The sequence below is a fragment of the Anopheles arabiensis genome, chromosome 3 (genome assembly GCF_016920715.1).
Source record: "Anopheles arabiensis isolate DONGOLA chromosome 3, AaraD3, whole genome shotgun sequence".
In the NCBI taxonomy this organism is placed as follows: domain Eukaryota; kingdom Metazoa; phylum Arthropoda; class Insecta; order Diptera; family Culicidae; genus Anopheles; species Anopheles arabiensis.
This window is the reverse complement of record NC_053518.1, coordinates 15,670,781-15,689,741: the sequence shown is the minus strand read 5'-3', so window position 1 is coordinate 15,689,741 and position 18,961 is coordinate 15,670,781. Positions and strand designations below refer to the sequence as shown.

Genomic DNA, 18,961 nt, shown 5'->3' with positions numbered 1-18,961 from the left:
AGTTCGTTCGGCCGCGGTGAAATGTTTATGTTTACGCTTTTTGAACGGTCGCTTGGTGATTATGTGAGGGGGGGGGGGGGGCAAATTCGGAAAAAAGAGAATGTAATGCATTAAATGATGCGATCGATTGAGTTGTGTGCCTCACTTAATTTTCATCCAAATTCGAAATAGCTCGAAAAACTATGTTTGCTTTACATTGGATTAAATAAGTTTATAACTTATAAACATTATGCAAAAGTTCATAAAATATGTGCATTGTTGGGAAAAGAAGAGAAAAACATCAATAAGGACGTAAATTAAAGAAGAAGAAGAAGAAGAAGAAGAAGAAACAAACAACCACATACACAAATGAACAAATAAAAGATAAACAAAATTATTAGTTGACCAAGAGATAAATAAATCATTTATAAAACGTAAATCATAAATGAAAGAATTAACAATACGGCTAGTGAAAAACTGTCATTCTAAAAATGAAATAAAGAAATAAATAAATAAATAAATGAATAAATAAATAAATAAATAAATAAATAAATAAATAAATAAATAAATAAATAAATAAATAAATAAATAAATAAATAAATAAATAAATAAATAAATAAATAAATAAATAAATAAATAAATAAATAAATAAATAAATAAATAAATAAATAAATAAAAGAATTCACAAACACATAACTAAGCTACAAATCAAAGAAAACTGGCGAAACATCTATAAACATAAATCTAAAACATTGCAAAACAAAATTTTTTTATTGCACACTCTACCCTAAAAGATTAAAACGCTTCCTGTTTGCCATATTCCGTGAGCTTTTTCGTAATGCAACTTCCTCGCACGGTTTTTCCCCGTTTTCCGGATTCCACTGTAAGTAAGTGAATGTGCTGCTAAGCTGAATGCTCAGGTCATAACCTCAATTTTTTGCATCATTCTCTGTCGCTCTATTTAATTTCTTCCTTTTTGGCGGAGTCACAAAGAGACTCCCCGAGGACATCACGATTCCGGCGTACGACGACCTATCCAAAACCTCTCCGGATTGGCTCTTGCTACCTTTTGCCCATGATGTAGGCCAAACGGGGAAGGGGAAGCAAGTCTGTTTTAAATTATTCCACACAATCCCAGCAAAATCGGGCAAGGAATATTTTCTTTGCCCAGGTCCGAATGCACACGCACCCCCTGAGAGAGAGAGAGAGAGGAAGAGAACTTTTGCAATTTATAATACGAAAACTGTGGTTGCGGTAGGTCAAAACTAGCTCAACGGTGTGTGAACAGTAGGGCAGTAGTAAGTCACATTTAGCAAAAAGCGGAAGCGCGCAACTATTTTGTCACAGAAGTGCTGTTTTGCTGCTCGCTGAAGCACGCGATGCGTGTGCAGGCACAATAAATTTATTTAAATTCGTTCACTTGGCGCTTTGCAGATTGTTTCTTTTTATGCTAACAAAAAAAGGAGTAAAAAAAGTTACAAACATTCAATGTTCTTACCGTGTTGATTTCATCGCCAATTTTCATTCCAAACTTTGCAAACTGTGTGCAACACCTTGCCGGACAAGGGAATCGTTCTAAAAGTAACCCGTTTTTACACACAACAGCAACAACTTTGCATCGTCCAAAAACCTGTCACTGCGTTGAACCGTTTGGCAAGCATTTCCATTTAAATTTTCTTACAACCGATCGTTCGGAGCACATGTAAGGTTGAGAAAATTGTTAATTAAATACACAAACACACACACAGCCCTCGATCCGGTTTACGACCATCACCGATTAGCAAGATAAGGCACGCTTTATCCGCATCGCGGAGGATGGGTTGAGTGAGCAAAAGTTTGACGTTTTCGGTCATCTACATTTTTGGGGCGAAGAACGGGTACTATTGGGCTTTGTAGAAAAGTGGCAAAACGGATTGACACGCGTGTCCTAAAAATGGTTTAGATTTTTGGCGTGCTTTAAAAATCTTTTTGCGTTGCTCGTTCGCCTTTGAAAAACTGCGAAAGCTCTACTGTAAAAGCTCTTGCACATGCCCCAGCAAACGATGCTAGTAGCTATTGGTGTGTTGGTGGTGGTCTATCGCTGAAGTTTTACGGCAAATTGTGTCGCATGATGGGATGTCGTTAAATCAACATTTGCACATCTGTCTCCCCGATTGCTTGGGGGAGAAAAATGGGAGAGAGGAAGGTGGGAGTCGTTTTTTGCAATTGTAAACTGTTTTACTAACAGAGAGCCGAGCTCTGTGCGCGCATATCGACAGGTTAGGCGGTGCTCTGATAGTAAGTTCAGTTTTAGAAATTGTTTTATTTTTGAAATTGTTTTAAGAAAAACCTTATCAAAAGGACATATCCCCTTCACGAGATTGAATTGGAGTTATGGGAGTTTTACCTGAGGCCATTTGGTGGATCCGAAATGCACCCAAACACCATCATTTGGTCTATTTGACAGTAAAAGAGCTTTAGTGTCTGGAATGGCAAACAATCGATTCCACCAGTGTTTGATGGAGTTGGCTTTTAGTACCTTGTAGTAGTTCCGGGATCTGCCCGAACAGCAAGCAGTATACGGAAGTTTTATGTGTGTGTGTGTGTACCCATGTGTCTGTTCTGCCCTCATCAGAGAAATAGAATTGAGATACACTTTGGGGACGAAAATACCTTTGGGGAACATTACGTTCCATTTCCACCGCGACCATTTCGCCATCGTTGTACTACTTCTCTGCCTCTGCTGCTCGCTAGCAACGTAAGTTATATGCTTCGTTTTACGCTCGTTTGACCGCTCCCACCTCCCCCGCCCACAAACCTTCCACACCATCGTATGCAATCAAATGAAAGAATCATCATCATCCCCCCTCTCCTGGCACGCGACGGCAAATGTGTCTGGTTCCGGATATTGGTCTCTTTTCTCTTTAGCCGCCAGGTCATTGAACTTGCCTTCTCTCTGTCTCTCTTGTTTCTGTGAGAGCAGAAGCAGGAAGTAGGAAAAAACAGACACACACACTCCTACTAAACCACCCCAATTCTGTCCGGGAGCACTTGTTTGTGTTCCTTTGGCTCCACAACACCCCACACACGCGAATGCAAGGAGCCAAGGACTGCAGATGAGCGTGCAGATATTCTGCCCGCCCGCCACAACGAGCTTCATTAATGTATGCCCTTTAACCTACCAAGTAGCAAGGGCGAGTTAGTGGTACACGTTCCAATGGAGGAAGAACTGTGGACAGTATGCGACGGACGGGTGTGTCACGTACAATGCCGTCGTCGTGGAGGAGGAGAAAGACGAGAGATCTTACATTCTTCCCCAACAGTTAGTATACTTACGACAGTTCGCGCCATAGTCCTGTGCGCCGTGTACTGATGGAAATTGGAATCGGATTATCTGTTCGTTGATAGGAAAGCGTGTATTTGTAGCGTAAGTAGGAAGCGTTTCTGCCCACGGGCTTTCATTGCACTTTTCTTGGAAGAGGGAGAGCGAGTTTTTCGATGGTTAATTTTTATGAGATGAAGTAGAGTTTAAGGTAGATAAGTTTTTTTTTTTGGGAGTGATTTAATTAACGCCGCAAATGTTGATTACGTTACGGATGTTGCTGGTGACGATTATGGTAATTTACGTAGGGAAATAGATTAGCGTATAATCAAATATTACAATTTCGCTTTTTAGCTAGCCTGTAAGTACAGACTAATACAAACTCCGTATGTTTTGTGTCTATTTTTTTATATTTTGTTTATACAATTATTGTACATCCTTTTCGAAACTGATAATGTTGTAATCCTGGAATGAACAAGTTTTTGAAGTTTGTATTATTTACCTTAGGGCGTACTTTTCAAAACAAAACAAAACAAACATACTGAGGCAATAAAAGTGCGTGTATGTTAGTTTTGAGAACGCTATAATTGAAAATTTGATATTTCATACTAACTATTGCTTTATTTGATAGTAAGAAACCTCTTGTGGTTTAGTTTTTCTTACTGACTTACATACTATTCAATGAGAAAGGTCCAACTAAATTTATAAATTTTCATATGATTTCACAAATTCTTTCAAGAACTGTACAGTATTAAAAAAGGCTTTCCTTTCTTCAATCTAATTATATGGGTATGTCTTTATTCTGTTCTTGGGGGCCTTCATGTTTCTAGTTAGTTTTTTGTATGGAGTTTGACAGTTGGAGGCTGAAATCATGTAAACACTCCATACAAAACCACACACAAAACTAGCCTGCGATTTTCAGTCTAGAAAATTTTAGCCTAAAAGCTAGAATTAGATTCGAGTACCTGCTTGAAAACACGGTTTTGTTTACATTTATCCCAAGGTGCATTAAAGAAATCAGGTGATCGAATCTGGAATCAAAGTGTATGTAGTCCAGGTGGTCTCATAGCATTTTTTCATAACCAATTTTGAACATCACTTTTTGACAGAACGAGTGAAAACTTTTGCTCCAACGAACTTTCTGAAGGCTTGACGAATACTCAAAACATTCTTACAATCTTCATTCAGAAGCAGAAGCGATACAAATCAGTCTTATAAATTCATACACCTTGGGATAAGCCCACTTGTATATTATAGTCAATTAGATAGCTGCTCGAAAACTGCTATACAATGCAAACAGCTGACAGGCTGAAATTTCAGTCTACGAACTTACAACGGAAAGGGTCCCCTTATTATTATTATTATTATTATTATTATTATTATTATTATTATTCTCCTATTTTGCGTAACGTCCTACTACACTATGTAACGTGTCGTAACGAGACATATTCAGTACTACCGCATCAGGATAGTCAGTCCCTGCTACGGGGGAACGGTCCATATGAGGCCTGAACCCATGGCAGGCAGTTACTAGGTCGTTCGAGTTGACGAATGTACCACGGGACCGCTTGGGGAAGTACACGTCTTCCATTGATGTACTAGGCTATGGAGTGCCTAATTCTACAAAAATGCTCGTTCGTGCAGAGCCAAATAGATAACGCAAGAGTAAAAATGTTTAAAAGTACTATGAAATATACTAACGGCAGCCAGAGCAGCCATCTAGACAGCAAAGAGCCGCATGAGACAAGCGAGTCGGATATTGTAGATCACTGTACTAGCCCTATATTTTTCCCAGAAAGAGGGAGCTTTCATACCATAGATTCGGCTGCTAAAACAGCTTACAGATCCGGATCTTTTAATAATACGAGAGTAGAAATAATGATGCGAATTATGCGAACAAAAATGACGCAGGGCTCAATTTACTGCCATGTCTATCTTGCAGCTCCATGCACTTCCATTACATGTCTGCCGGTCGCATTCAATTAATCATTTCAATCGAATCGAACACACAGCGCCAAACCGATAAGAGTGACATCTCTGCAAATGTGTTTCGATAGCAGCAGTACTCACTCGCCACGATAATTAATTGCGAAACTTTGTGATTCGCAATATATGCCCACATCATCGATGGGTGCATCAAGACCACCCCGCTCCCTCCCTTTACCTCGTCACATTTTCCCATTTACGATTGCGGCACCGACCGAACGCGGAACCGTGTTGGCACTAAATTGATCCCCATCGGTCAAAACAGAGCGTGGCTGCAGGTAGACCAGAACGCTTTACGGTTTTTTTTTTGGGGGGACATGGACCACATCCAACAGTACATGTTGTTGTTGTTGTTCCGCAAAATAGCACATCGTTGAGCAGCATTCCAATCCGGTTGTGGTTGCGTCCGGAAATTCACTGCAACATTGGGGGAAATGTGTCTAGAGGGAGGATGACTAGGCGACGTAGGGCATCGATTGCCCTCAGTACCAAAGGCACGTTCTCTATGCCACCAAATGTGGCGAGCACATGTGCTGCTGCTGCTGCTACGTGTAACCGGATGTTGGATGTTTTGGCACCACCCTCCCATCCCCAAAAGTGTCGGTCGGTGTGAATTCATCAGACTTACAATTAGGTCACAGCGCTTGAGCGCTTATTAGCATCAACACCTTCGATTTTGTTGGCACAAACACACCACACGATGCGCGAAAAACCGCGCCAGTGCAGTATCGGGTGAAAGTCACTTATCATCCATTTTTGACAGCATGCGCTTTTCGGGTAGGTAGGTCCCCACTAGAACACGTCAAGGGTGTTGTGCACCAAATTAAAGTCACGTTAGCATTGCTTTCCGCCATATTGATCCGTGTGTGTGCATGTCAAAAGGTTTGTTTATGTAACCTGGACGAAGAGAGGCGGCGTACTACTACTTTTAGAACTTGGCTTTTCTATATATTACAGCGCGTGGTGATGAAAAATGTACCGGACACCGGTGTTGTGGAGCCCAGGTTGCGATTACACCAAATTGCTTATTAAATGGTCGTTAACCTGGATTCGTTTAAGCAAGCGCGCGCGGCGGCGAGCCTTTCAAAATCCCCCAGAGATGACGTTCACGTGGCAACGACATACCTGGTCGTCATGGCCAACTCCACAGTGATAGAGATGTTGCCAACTGGGAGCTGGAGCTGTGGACAATCGTTTACCGTTTAGGTGTCGCGTGTCCCTTACCGGGATGGGAATTTAATAGAAGCTAGTTTCGCGGTGCCATGTTTCCTCATTTTAAAAATAGAGTCTCTTCATATTGCTACGCGCGCAGGTGCGCCAAAAGCCCGACAGCGACATGGCAATTTATGTCGATTGGAAAATAATTTCCGTAGCTGATGTTCCTTCCAATATTCTCCAACAAATTCTTCTTGGTAAAATAATTAGCTGCTGCTGCAATATCCCTTAATAAGCCCTTTTTTGTATTCCAAAGCCTTTTGTAACATCGTGTCTATACAGCTTTTGCTTTGTTTCTCTTTGCAGGAAATAATTAATCCATCTACCGACCGGCACACGGTGTGTCGCCTCCTTCTTCATGTCAAACCCGCCGGAAGTACTGCAACAATAGGACGGCCAAGCTGCTGCTGCTGCTGCTGCTGCTACAGTGTGTGTTTCTAGGCCTAGGAACATACGACCTCGAAGCAGAAGACATGATAGCGGCTCATCCGACGGCCCTTGTCGACCATTGGCAGTATCGGACGGGCTTGCAGAGCGGCAAGAGTCGCCTTCCTTGAGCCGGAAGTGTGCACATCTATTACCTATCCATCATCCTGCGCTCCTCCTCCCCGTCTCCTCCGTTGCAGCTGCACTTTTGTGGAGCCGGTGTGTGCAGTTGTGTGGAGCTTTTAAAATACGGTTTATTCTTCGCGGAGCACTAACTCTTTCCGTTGGATGAAAATGACAACGTCCGGTGGAACAATCGACGGTGGCAACAGCCAACGCAAAGGTCATAGGTGAGTGAGAAGAAGCTCTCGGGCATGATGAGATATCATTCGATCAATGTTGCGTTAAAAAAAAGTTGAAATGACTATTTTACAAGGGTCACTTCCGCCCCAAATCTAAGAGAAATGTGTCTCAACGATGTCTCAAATGTAAAATGTGTCTCAACGATGAAAAATGTGTCCAATTTCGCTGCGCAATTCCAAAACTTGCCGCACAGTACTCCTCTTCGTGGTGGCCGTGGGTGTAATGTCAAAGCTTGTAATCGATACCCATGTCCGCGTGTTACAACTCTTCTACAACTTCTACCGTTTCGTTGCAGGCGCAACGAGTCCATGTACGCCATGACCGGGCTGTACTCGGAGGCACAGACCGACGACAGCAGTGCCGACATACCGCAGGACACCGAGTCCGAATCGCTGCCCATGTCGGTCAACACAGCGACCACGACCGCCAGCACTACGGCAACATCGGCCACGGCGACCGCCGACACCGTCATCAAGTGCCACAGCCGGCAGCCGTCGAGCAGCGTGATGATGGACCGGGACAAACCGCTACCGAACGTGCTGCTGATCAACGACGACTACATGCGCGACTGTGGCATCCTAAACTGCCGACCATCGGCGGTACAACATTTCGCCCGGATAAAGGTACGCTTTTGGGTCAAAGGGCAAAAGCGCAGAATGATGCTACAGATTGTTACAGATTGTTGCTGTATCAAATGGCAGAGAAAGGTATTTCTGGGAAGGATAAAGGGTTGATGCCACCATTTCTTGGAATCGATTAAGGACAGTCAGCCGGTGTAAAATGGCAAAAATGTTGGAATTTTTCCTACATTGATCCTTATTTTAATATCATTTGTTTAAATTAAATTCCTCTTCTTTAGCTTGTGACAAAGTGGCATGACCGTGTAATAAAAGTTCTAACAAATCTTTTCCATGCTATTTGCTTTGTGTTAGGAAATTAATTAAGCCAACAAAGCTGTAATCGCTCTGCCTCCTTCCCTTCCAGGTGTTTGTCCTGCTCCTTTCCATTCTCGTGACGCTACAGCAGGCGCTCAGCTCCGGCTACATTAACTCAGTGATAACGACAATAGAGAAGCGGTTCGAAATACCGTCCAGCCTGTCCGGGCTGATAGCGTCCAGCTACGAAATTGGCAACGTTATAACGGTCATTTTCGTCAGCTACCTTGGCAGCCGGCGCCACATCCCCGTGTGGATCGGTATTGGTAAGTAATTGGGGGGATTGACCGCACCAGATGTGTCTCCAAACTAGTGGTGGGAGCTACGAATCGGACCTACCCGATTCCGTGTTAGGAATGAATTCTGGAGCCGATTTCGATGCTGGAATCGAATCCGATTCCGGAGCCGATTCCGGAAGTGGCTCCGGAATTGAATCCGATTTTGGAGCCGATTCCGGAGTTGGCTCTGAAATCAATTCCGGAATCGTAATCGGCTCCAGAATCTGAATCGGTTCCGGAATCGGAATCGGTTCCGGAATCGAAATTGTCCTGGAAATTGCAATTTGCTCCGGTAACGGAATCAGGATTGATTCCAGAATTGGATTTAGCTCCGGAATGAGAATCAGTTCTTGAATTGAAATAAGAATTTTGAAAGCGAATCAGTCCAGGAATCTCCGTGAGAAAAGATCGTTTACAAGTAAGTGATTCTTTATGGCTATCAATACATAGCATTATTGGTCCCAAACGTCTTTTCTTATAGAGGTGCCAAAACCGACTACGATTTCAAAGCCGATTCTGATTTTGGAGCCAATTCCAATGCCGGATCCGATTCCAATTCCGGAACCGATTCCGGAGCCAATTCCTGAGTCTATTCCGGAGCCAATTCCTGAGCCGATTTCTAAACAAATTCGGAGCCGATTCCGGAACAAATTCTGGAACCGATTTTTATTCCGGAGCCGATTCTGATTCCGGACCTACTATTCCTGAGCCGATTCCGGAACGATTTTCGTGGAACGATTCTTATTCCGGAGCCGATTCCGATTCCTATCCGGAATCCGGAGTTCCATACTATCCAGAATCGATTCCAAGAAACTTCGGAGCTAACCGGAATCGACTCCAACGAAAACTTCACTTTTCCCATCACTACTCCAAGCACACAAACCTCTTACCCCCTTCTTCCTTTCCTCCCTCAAGGTGCCGTCATCATGGGCATCGGGTCGCTCGTGTTCATGCTGCCCCACTTTACCGGCGAGCCCAACCCGGGCATACTGATTGACAATAAAACGTCCGACAACATCTGCCGGCTGGTGTCGGTACGTGAGCAGGACATGGGCCTGGGCCGGCTCTCCAACAGCCTGTCCAATCCACCGCTCACGTCGCACAACTTACGGTAAGTGTGGTGGGGAGTGCCCATTCGGGCTCGGTTCTAACATGTTATTTGACCTTAACCGGGTTTTTTTTTCCTGTGCGCAGAGGTGACAACTGTTTGAAAAGTAAAGCGTCCACCTTCGGGCCTGTGATACTGTTTGTGATTGCGCAAATACTGCTCGGAGGCGGCGGAAGTCCCCTGTTCACGCTCGGCACGACGTACGTGGACGATCACGTCCGGAAGGAAAGCTCATCGATGTATATCGGTAAGTGTTTTGCAGCTAATCGTGGTGCCTGTGCTCCCACAAAACGGCCAGAAGAAGGAACCAACACGTTTTATGTTCCATGAACCCCTCCCTTTTCAGGTGCTATGTACAGTATGGCCGCGTTCGGTCCCGTGCTTGGCTTCCTGCTCGGCGCTTATCTGCTGTCCTTCCATATGGATTCCTTTTCCGGCAGCGATATCAATATCGGTAAGTAGTTGTTACTTCGAATGGGCCAATTTCCGCATTAAACGCATTAAAAGAATCGTTTCCACGCGGAAAGAAACATTCCTCCGGAACAACGTGCCATAAATTGTGCCCCTGATCTCTCATCCCCTCTGTCTCTCTCTCTCTCTCTCTCTCGACAGATCCTGACGATCGACGATGGGTCGGTATGTGGTGGGGCGGCTTCTTAGTGTGCGGCATCCTGCTCATCATTGTGGCGGTGCCGTTTTTCTCCTTTCCCAAGGTATGTGTTACACCAACGAGCTTTTCACGGTCGTTGTCTGAGTCGAAATGACCAAAATATTGCGCGCCCTGGCAATATCCAATTTCTCCCGGTCGCACTTTATTGCGGCCCAATAATTCATTGACTTAAGCTCCCCGGCTCCCTCTGCCGACTGATTATTGGATTTACAGGTACTGACACGCGAGAAGAAGAAAATACGCATTGCCGAACAGCGGTTACCCCAGCTGCAGCAATTAACATCGAACAACTCGAGCAGCTTGCCCCGATCGCAGCCGAATCTCGCCCAACAGCAGCAGCAGCAGCAAACGGGCACTCTGCAACAGCAGCCGCTGCCATCACAGCAGCAGCAACAACAAACAGGCCACGGTGCCAATAACGCCGCACCGCAGGCAAACAAAACGGGCGAGGACACCGGATATGGAAAGGACATTAAAGGTATGTTTGGACAGGGGAAGGTAGATTTATGATATTGGTGTTTTATTTAAATGACATACATTATTGTTTTGCTCCGGTGGGGCACGATTTTTCGGAAGCTAACGCCAGGAAAGTTTTGATTATTGGGTCCACCAAAAACGAAATTTCCGAAATTAAACCCCTGTTTTTGTGCTTTGTTTTCAATGTGTGGCCGTTTCCAAGTTTGCCAATATTGCACCACACTTGTGATGCAGGTTGATGCACCAATATTAACTGTGTCACTGCTGTTTTTCGCCCTCCCTGCAGATATACCCCAGTCCATGTGGCGCCTGGTAACGAACCCGGTGTACATCGTTACCTGTCTCGGCGCCTGCATGGAGCTGATGATAGTGTCCGGCTTTGTCGTGTTCCTGCCGAAGTATCTCGAGACGCAGTTCAGCCTGGGGAAGAGCCAGGCGAGCGTCTTCACTGGGTCGATTGCCGTCCCAGGTGCCTGCATCGGCATCTTCATCGGTGGCTGCATACTGAAGCGCTTCCAGCTGAAGCCGAAGGGTGCGGTACAGTTTGTGCTCATCTCGAATCTGATCTGTTTGTCGTGCTACGGGCTGCTGTTCTTCCTGGGCTGCGAGAATCTCAAGATGGCCGGCACGACCATACCGTACTACAACAGCTCCGCCCACAGCGTGGAACCGTTCCAGGTGAATCTGACGGCGGCGTGCAATTTCGGCTGCGAGTGTCACATGTACGACGTGGAGCCGGTGTGCGGCAACAACGGGCTGACCTATTTCAGCCCGTGCCATGCGGGCTGCACCGCGTTCTCGTCCAGCTCGAACTACACCAACTGTGCTTGTGAGTATATGGAGTGATTGGATTTTTGTTTTGTTCGAATATTAAACAATTTCTCCCTGCAGGCGTTCAAGCGAACGTTACTAACAACAGCCTTTACCGAGGGGCGGAAGGGACACAGGCACAGGCGCTGAACGCGCACGAAGCGTTCGCCGAGGTCACGGTAGTGCCGGTGGCTACTGCCGGCGTTTGCAACACACCGTGCCGGACGATCTATCCCTTCCTGATACTGCTGTTCTTTATGACGTTCGTCGTGGCTTCAACGCAAATGCCTCTGCTGATGATAGTGTTGAGGTAAGGAAGAGGGTCCACGCGAAGTTGCGGTTCCGATTAGTGATGGGAAAAATGAAGTTTTCGTCAGAATCCGAATCCGGATAGTAGGTTCGAATCCGGATAGTAGGTTCGAATCCGGATAGTAGGTCTGGCATCAGTTTCCGGAATCGATTCCGGAGCCGATTTAGGAATCGGTTCCGGAATCGAATCCAGAATCGAAATCGGCTCCAGAATAGGAACTGGTGCCGGAAACGGAACCGGATTCGGCTCCGGATTCGGAATCGGTTTTGGATTTGGAATCGGCTTCGGAATCGGCTCCGGATTTGGAATCGGCTCTGGATTCGAAACCGGAAGCAGAATCGGAATCGAGTCTGGACTCGGAATTGGCTCCGGAAACGGCTTCGGATTCGGAATCGGCTCCGAAAACGGAACCGAAATCGGCTCCGGAATCGGAATCCATTTTGGACGTTTGGACGCAATGATGCTGCGTACTGATAGCCGCAAAGAATCCAAATTTACTTGTAAACGATGCATTCTCACGGAGATTCCCTGACTGATTTCATTTATGAAATTTTTTGTTTCAAATTAAAATACTAATTCTTATTTCGGAGCTAATTCCAATTATGTAGCCGATTCTGATTCCGTTACCGGAGCATATTGCAATTCCCAGTTCAACTCCGATTCCGGAGTTGATTCTGATTTCAGAGCCAATTCCAATTCTGGAATCGATTCCGAAGTCAACTCCGAAATCGGCTTCGGTATCAACTCTGGAATCGGCTTCGGTATCAATTCTGGAATCGGCTCCGGAGTCAACTCCGGAATCGGCTCCGGAGTCAACTCCGGAATCGGCTCCGAAGTCAACTCCGAAATCGGCTTCGGTGTCAACTCCGGAATTTGGTCCGAAGTTAAATACGGAATCGGAATCGATTACAACATCGGAATCGACTCCGGAATAGATTGCGAACACGGAACCGGAATCGGGTAGGTCCGATCCCGAGCTCCCACCACTAGTTCCGATTGCACAATTTACTAATACACGATGGGGGGGTTGCTTTTTTCGGTAGGTCCGTGTCGGAGGAGGAACGTTCGTTTGCGCTCGGCATGCAGTTTGTTATCTTCCGTCTGTTTGGCTACATCCCGGCACCGATCGTGTTTGGCAATCTGATCGATTCCTCCTGCCTGCTGTGGAAGTCGACCTGCGGCGAAAAGGGAGGCCGCTGCCTGATTTACGACATTGAAAAGTTCCGCTACAAGTAAGTTGCAATACTGGACACTTCCAGGAAACGGGATTTAATTTCCCCTTTTTCCCCCAGATATGTTGGATTATGTGCGTCAATTAAAATCATTGCCTTGGTGATCTTCATCATTGACTGGTGGCTGGTGCGAAGGCGAAAAAATCTGGACAAGATGAACCCACTGTCGACGAACGAGCTGGTTGGATCGATTATAAGTTTAGACAAATGTGAGTTTGAGATTTGTTAGCGAAGGATAGATCGATTTTTAACTCATTTTTATCCGGCAGTGTTTGAGGAGAAGAGTACATTGGATGAAAACATTGCGGTTCCGTTCAATGGTGAATGCATTTCTGGGGACGCACTGGCAGAGAACAATAAGCGAATTCTGGTCGCTAGCCGCCATCAGCGGAACGATTCCAAAACCATACAGTTGGAATACAGGTAACGGGCTAGCTGCTAGTCTGATAAAGATTCGTCGGAAAGAATGAAACCAATAACATTATATTTTTCTCCTTAGATACGACGACGGTGTCCATCAACCGTACCGCTTGCCGCCGGCAGCGGCGGCCACCCGCAAACACTACCGCAGCAATTCCTGTGATATCAAAATCCAGCGCAGCAACTCGGCCACCAACCGGGAGGTGGACTTCCACGACTGGAAGCTGAAGCGGTTCATGCGGCACCACACGCGCAACAACTCGCACGACTACAACAACGACCACCATCGCCATCAGCAGCAGTCGCAGCAGCAAACGTCCTCTTCCGGCCATCTCGGGCGGTGGATCGCGCTGCAGCAGCACCACAACAGTGCCGGCGAGCAGCCGCCCTCGCTGGCGTCGGGCGGCGCGAGCAACATACGCTACATCCTGAACCATCTGAAGCCGGGCTCGAGCAGTGGCTCGGAGCACGTGAAGCTCGGCTACAGCAGCAGCTGCAGCGGCGGCGGTGCCGGTGGAGCACCGACGAAGAAGAAGCGGCACACGCGCAACTACTCCTACGGGCAGGAGTTCTCCTTCCTGCCAAACAATGTTATCATCCGGCTCGATAACGACATTGCCAACAAGTTCCTCAGCTCCACCGGCGCCCTGGTGACCGGTGGCGGCTCGTCACGGAAAAGTTCCTTCTCGCACGACGTGGCGGTGCTGAAGAACAACAACATCGGGGCTGTGGCGGGCTGCGGCGGTATGTCCGGTGCGAAGCTGAACAACATGAAGCACTCGAGCGATCTGAACGAGGAGCTCGAGTCGAAGTACGGGAAGGGCCATTCGCGCACGAGTTCGCGCGATCTGAACCTGCTAAACCTGGCGCCCGGTGCGCTGGCCGGATCGGGGGTCGGGGAACCGAGCGGGCCGAGCGGTATCCTCGGTGGGATCAAATCACTGATCGAAGATTCGAACAGCATACTGCGCCATCGGCGCACCAACTCGAAGGATCTGAAGTACGGCGGGTACCAGCCGTGCAGTGGCGGCACCGATGCGGCGTCCACCATCGTTGTCGGTACGAATGCGCTGGCGCGTAAGCTCTCGTCGGCAGCCGCCACTACGCTGCCGCCACCGGTCGAGCTGGGCCACGACGGGTCGTCGGGGCGCAGCTCTTCCGTGCTGTCGCCGGTGGTGTCCTCCTGCCTCGCCACGATTGCGGGCAGCGATTGTGTGGGCAGTGTGCAGCCGGAATCGTTGCAGCTACTGCTGGACAAAAACAGCGTACTACCCGAGGAGGAACCGACCTGCTGCTCTTCGCCGTCTGCCTCCCCCTCCTCCTCGTCCTCGTCGCCATCCGCCTCTTCCGCCTCGTCGTCCACGGCCGGAGCAAACGTTTAGCCGGAGCTAGGATGTCGAAGGGCCACTTGGGAGTTAGGAACGATGGTGGTGCATTTATATTCGTACTGTTCGTCTCTAGCAAATCCTCGTTGCCTGCTGCATGCTGGTAAGGGGGCTTGTAGGGATGATGGACCTCAATTTCTAAGCTTAATTCTCCTAACCCAATCTCCATGAGAAACGGCGCAGAGCGGGTTCGTCGTCTCGGAGAATCGGAACTATGGAATGGTTTCAATCGATTAAAACAAATCCAATTCCACGGGAAATAATAATCATTATTATCGACGTTTTCGGTCGTTTCTATCGCAATTCCCGGTCAGTGAGCGAATTTGCAACACTTTCTGCTGTACCACGGTGATGCTGCGTGCTACGTGTCTGGAAATTGAGAGAAAAGATTACACAGAAAAACACATGTCTTACCAGTTGAGGAAAAGGAAAAATGGGAATGTTACATCTAGTCGCCAAATTTCCAAATACATTTGGGTAAATATTTGGACGATGAAACGGAGACATTCTTCATTATCCTCTCCTCACTAGAAAAAAATTAATAAGCGCATTAGAGTGCATTGGCGTGTAATTGTTGCGTGCGTGTGTTCAAGTGATTGCTGTGTGTGCATTTAGCTTTTAAGAAGTCCCATTGCTGTCCTCAAAACATCCTCCCGATGGACCTTGGATACGGGACACTGGACTTCTTGTACAGGGAGGAGGAGGAGGAAGAGGAGATACGCGCCCGCCCGCGGGATGTTGCTGGAGAAGCGGCATATGGACTGATGAACTGATGAGTGTGTAGGGTATAACACAGATGTAATAGCAATATAACCTAGATCCTATAATTAATATGTACACAACTACAATTGATTCTCACGCGGAGGTTGTGTTGAGAGTCCAGCACATAATGTGATGTCGGGAGGGATGGGAGTTGAGTGAGAAGAGAGGGAAGTAGTGGAATGGGAGGATGTGTGTTTTCGAGAAATCACGCGTCGCGCAAGTAGTTGTGTATAGCAAATCGAGTAAGAGAGATCCGGTAAATCTAAAGCAAACATATTTTTTATATCAAACTATTAGCAAAATGTGGCCGGCTCGCGTCGTGGTGGTACTGTAGAGTTGTGCAGTGGTGAAAAAGAGAGAGAGAGGGTGCAGGTGGGAAAGGAATGTAAGCAATTTTAGTGAAACGGAAATGTACAACGGCAGCAGCAGCAGGTTGTTGGTTGTTTTAGACAGTCCAGTGCGGAACGGTGTCAAAAAAGAATAGATGAATGCAGTTTATTTAGGTCTTAGTAGAACAATTTGCTAAACAGAATGTGAAGATATTCTAACACCCCACAAAACGAACACATAAACACCACCACCAAGCAGTGAAATAGCGCTCCGGAAGCGACAGAAGCATAAATATGCCCTCACATCGTAGAAAACCCAACCCTTTCTTATTCCTTTCTTTTACGGCAATGGTAACACATACCCTAGTGATTGTTTTTTAAGAAGAAAGTGTGCTGTTGCGACACACACACACACACACACACACACAAATGACTACATTTTAATCTCAAAAAACACTCAAATGGTAACACAAAACTGGCTCGAATCTTATTAATAGTAGGTGGAAATGATTGCTCTTTCCGTGTGCGTGTTTGACCCAAGGCGCGCGCGCCAACAAGTGCTGTGCAATAGGAGAAAGAGGACAGATTTTTAGAGCCTTTCGACGCAATGGGCACACACACACACACAAACAAACACATGGTTGAAACTAATGGAGCTGTGAGCATTAATTAGAAGAAAATGCATTACAATATAATAGGCGAACAAAGCAGAGAGAGAATGGAACAAGTGACGGTCAATTGGAATGAGCAAGCAGAAGGATGTGATTGTGAAGGAAGTGCGACTAAGCAAGGTAGTAGTGAATGCTTCTTTTTTTGTTATAAATTGTTACTTTTACCACTTTCTTTCGTTTGTAATTATTAAACCCGTTTCTTTCGAATTATAATCCAAAATTGTAAAGACAAAAAATCCCCTCCCCGCTGTGTTTGGCTTGATATCACAGTTTGGGGTCCACAAGTTAAGCGTGAGCGCAAAATTTAACCCTAAGCTTATGTGTGTGTGGGTATGCTTTCGGATTTGGATTAGCAAGTTTCGCATATATAAATTAAAAGGTAGAAGACTCATTGTTCGAGCAGAGTTAAAAAAAAAAACAAAACATTTGTAGCATTAATTACCACACGTAACAAGTTTTTGTGTAATGAAGCAAACAAAAAAAAGAAGAAAACAAACAAACCCCGAAACAGGACTCGTTGGATTTTTTGTGCATTGCTTATTCTTTCTCTCCTAAAACAACAAAAATTATAACGTTTAACCAGGGGGAGGTAAACAAAAATGTTCCAATGTTTGATTGTGAGAAACAAAAACCAGACAAAAACGTAAATAGGTTAACGAAATTAATCTCACCCAATTAACAAACAAAAACAATTTAAAAAAAAAAGCAAACTAAAACAACATTGTGTTTGGTAGAGTTTTTGCTAGAGATCCCTTTCTAGTTCTTTCTAGAAGAGGCAGTGGCGCTCGCTACACAATAGAGAGAGAGGGAGAGAATTTAAACGTTACTTAGAACAGGATGCTCGTGCTCGTGCGCATTTCGAGCATTTAGTTTTAGTGAGTTTTATTGCTTTTAGAGCGCTCCGTGCGTACGGCTTTGTACGGTGGGATATAGTTTTTACTACTACAAACCAGAGGGTGCAGTTGTTTCTCATTCATTACTTGGCCCCAGTCCGGCATCGCAGCATTTAGGCAGTGCGCAAAGAGACAAGACACAAACAAGCATCAGGACAATTTGCGTAGAAACATTTGCAAATCTTTCGTTTTTTTGTAGCTGTTGAACATTTTCCTTCAATCGTGGAACAAAAGCCGCTTGCCCGCTCCATTCGAGAAATGAATGGTCAAAGGACCATTTACATAGAAATCCACTCTTGACCGTTGCTTACTTACGAACAAACAAACAAACAACACAACAAAATGGAACAAACACAGTAAAGTAAACAAAGACGCATGGCACAGTAGTAAAACAACACAGAGCCCCTGTTTCCCCGCCCCCAAAATCCGTTCGTTAGAAACTCAGCTGCTCATCAAAGACCGCATACATATCGTGCAACATAGCCTAGTGTCTCAGACGCAGAGAAGAGGAGAGAGAGAAGAGAGAACCAGTTAAGATAAATCATGTGAAGCTGACGCCCAGCGAGGCGGCAGCAGGTGTGTGCAATTGGAGAGACAGAGATAGAGAGGGAGAGAGAGATAATGAGAGAGAGAAGGAGAGAGATAGTAAAATAAAAGAAATAACCCCGTTTCACAAATCCGTGTCCTTAACACTGTACGGCCGCCTAGTACTGGAAAGCGTAGTAAAGCGCTACTAACGCGCAATTGGCGCGCAAAACTGTGCGCAAATCACGCGTCAATCACGCGGTGGTGTTAAAAAGAGCCTTCCTCTTCACCTTCTTCCATTGCTATCACATCCCCGAACGTTGTCAATTATTTCTGACGAGCTTTTCTGGTTTCCCGTGCAACCTGGACAATGCTTTGGACACTCTTTCGTTGCTCGAGAAGCACGGCTGACAACACGCGCTTATGATCCGCTCTGATTGCGTACACAGGAGGAGAAAGAGGCCCACGTGGTGCGCGCGCGATCACGCTGTAATGCACCGTTCCTTGCAATAGACAGACAGAGAACGTTTTCGGAGGCATTTGGATGAAGGGAGTAGGCCGTAGAAACGGCAACGGAAGCTGTAGGAACGTGTTATTCTTTTCGTTTCTTTTTTAAGGTGATACAATAAAACATGAAAATACAGATTGCAAATTTACAGAAAAAGTTAGCAAATTTGAAAGTTCTAATGCGGTCCGAAATATAGAAGAATATTTTAAATAATTTACATTTAATTTTTTCGATGATTTTTGTTTTTTATTTTTTTTTGCAAAAACACATTTAAAAAAACTTCCCTGAAAAGATAAGCTTTGTGTAAGCGTACTTGCAAAAATAAATCTACGACCTTGCGACCTTGCCTTTCGTCAAATATCCCGAATTTTCGCCACG

General features: G+C 45.7%; 1 protein-coding gene across 6 annotated transcripts in view; it reads left to right on the top strand.

The window, feature by feature from the left end:
- Window positions 1-18,739, top strand: part of LOC120900174 (solute carrier organic anion transporter family member 4A1) — a 58,419-nt gene extending 39,680 nt beyond the window's left edge. For 5 of the 6 annotated variants that reach the window (XM_040306833.1, XM_040306835.1, XM_040306830.1 and 2 more), the window contains 14 exons: window positions 6,788-7,257; window positions 7,566-7,893; window positions 8,255-8,471; window positions 9,399-9,594; window positions 9,678-9,838; window positions 9,938-10,045; window positions 10,204-10,304; window positions 10,475-10,739; window positions 11,025-11,567; window positions 11,630-11,858; window positions 12,902-13,090; window positions 13,151-13,299; window positions 13,360-13,513; window positions 13,590-18,739. In XM_040306833.1, the coding sequence (XP_040162767.1) occupies window positions 7,196-7,257; window positions 7,566-7,893; window positions 8,255-8,471; window positions 9,399-9,594; window positions 9,678-9,838; window positions 9,938-10,045; window positions 10,204-10,304; window positions 10,475-10,739; window positions 11,025-11,567; window positions 11,630-11,858; window positions 12,902-13,090; window positions 13,151-13,299; window positions 13,360-13,513; window positions 13,590-14,892 (4,005 nt within the window). In that variant the 5' untranslated portion in view covers window positions 6,788-7,195 and the 3' untranslated portion in view covers window positions 14,893-18,739. Of the gene's footprint in view, window positions 1-6,763; window positions 7,258-7,565; window positions 7,894-8,254; window positions 8,472-9,398; window positions 9,595-9,677; window positions 9,839-9,937; window positions 10,046-10,203; window positions 10,305-10,474; window positions 10,740-11,024; window positions 11,568-11,629; window positions 11,859-12,901; window positions 13,091-13,150; window positions 13,300-13,359; window positions 13,514-13,589 lie in introns of all 6 variants that reach the window. The other variant, XM_040306831.1, reaches the window with a different exon arrangement.
- Window positions 18,740-18,961: the final 222 nt, after the last annotated feature.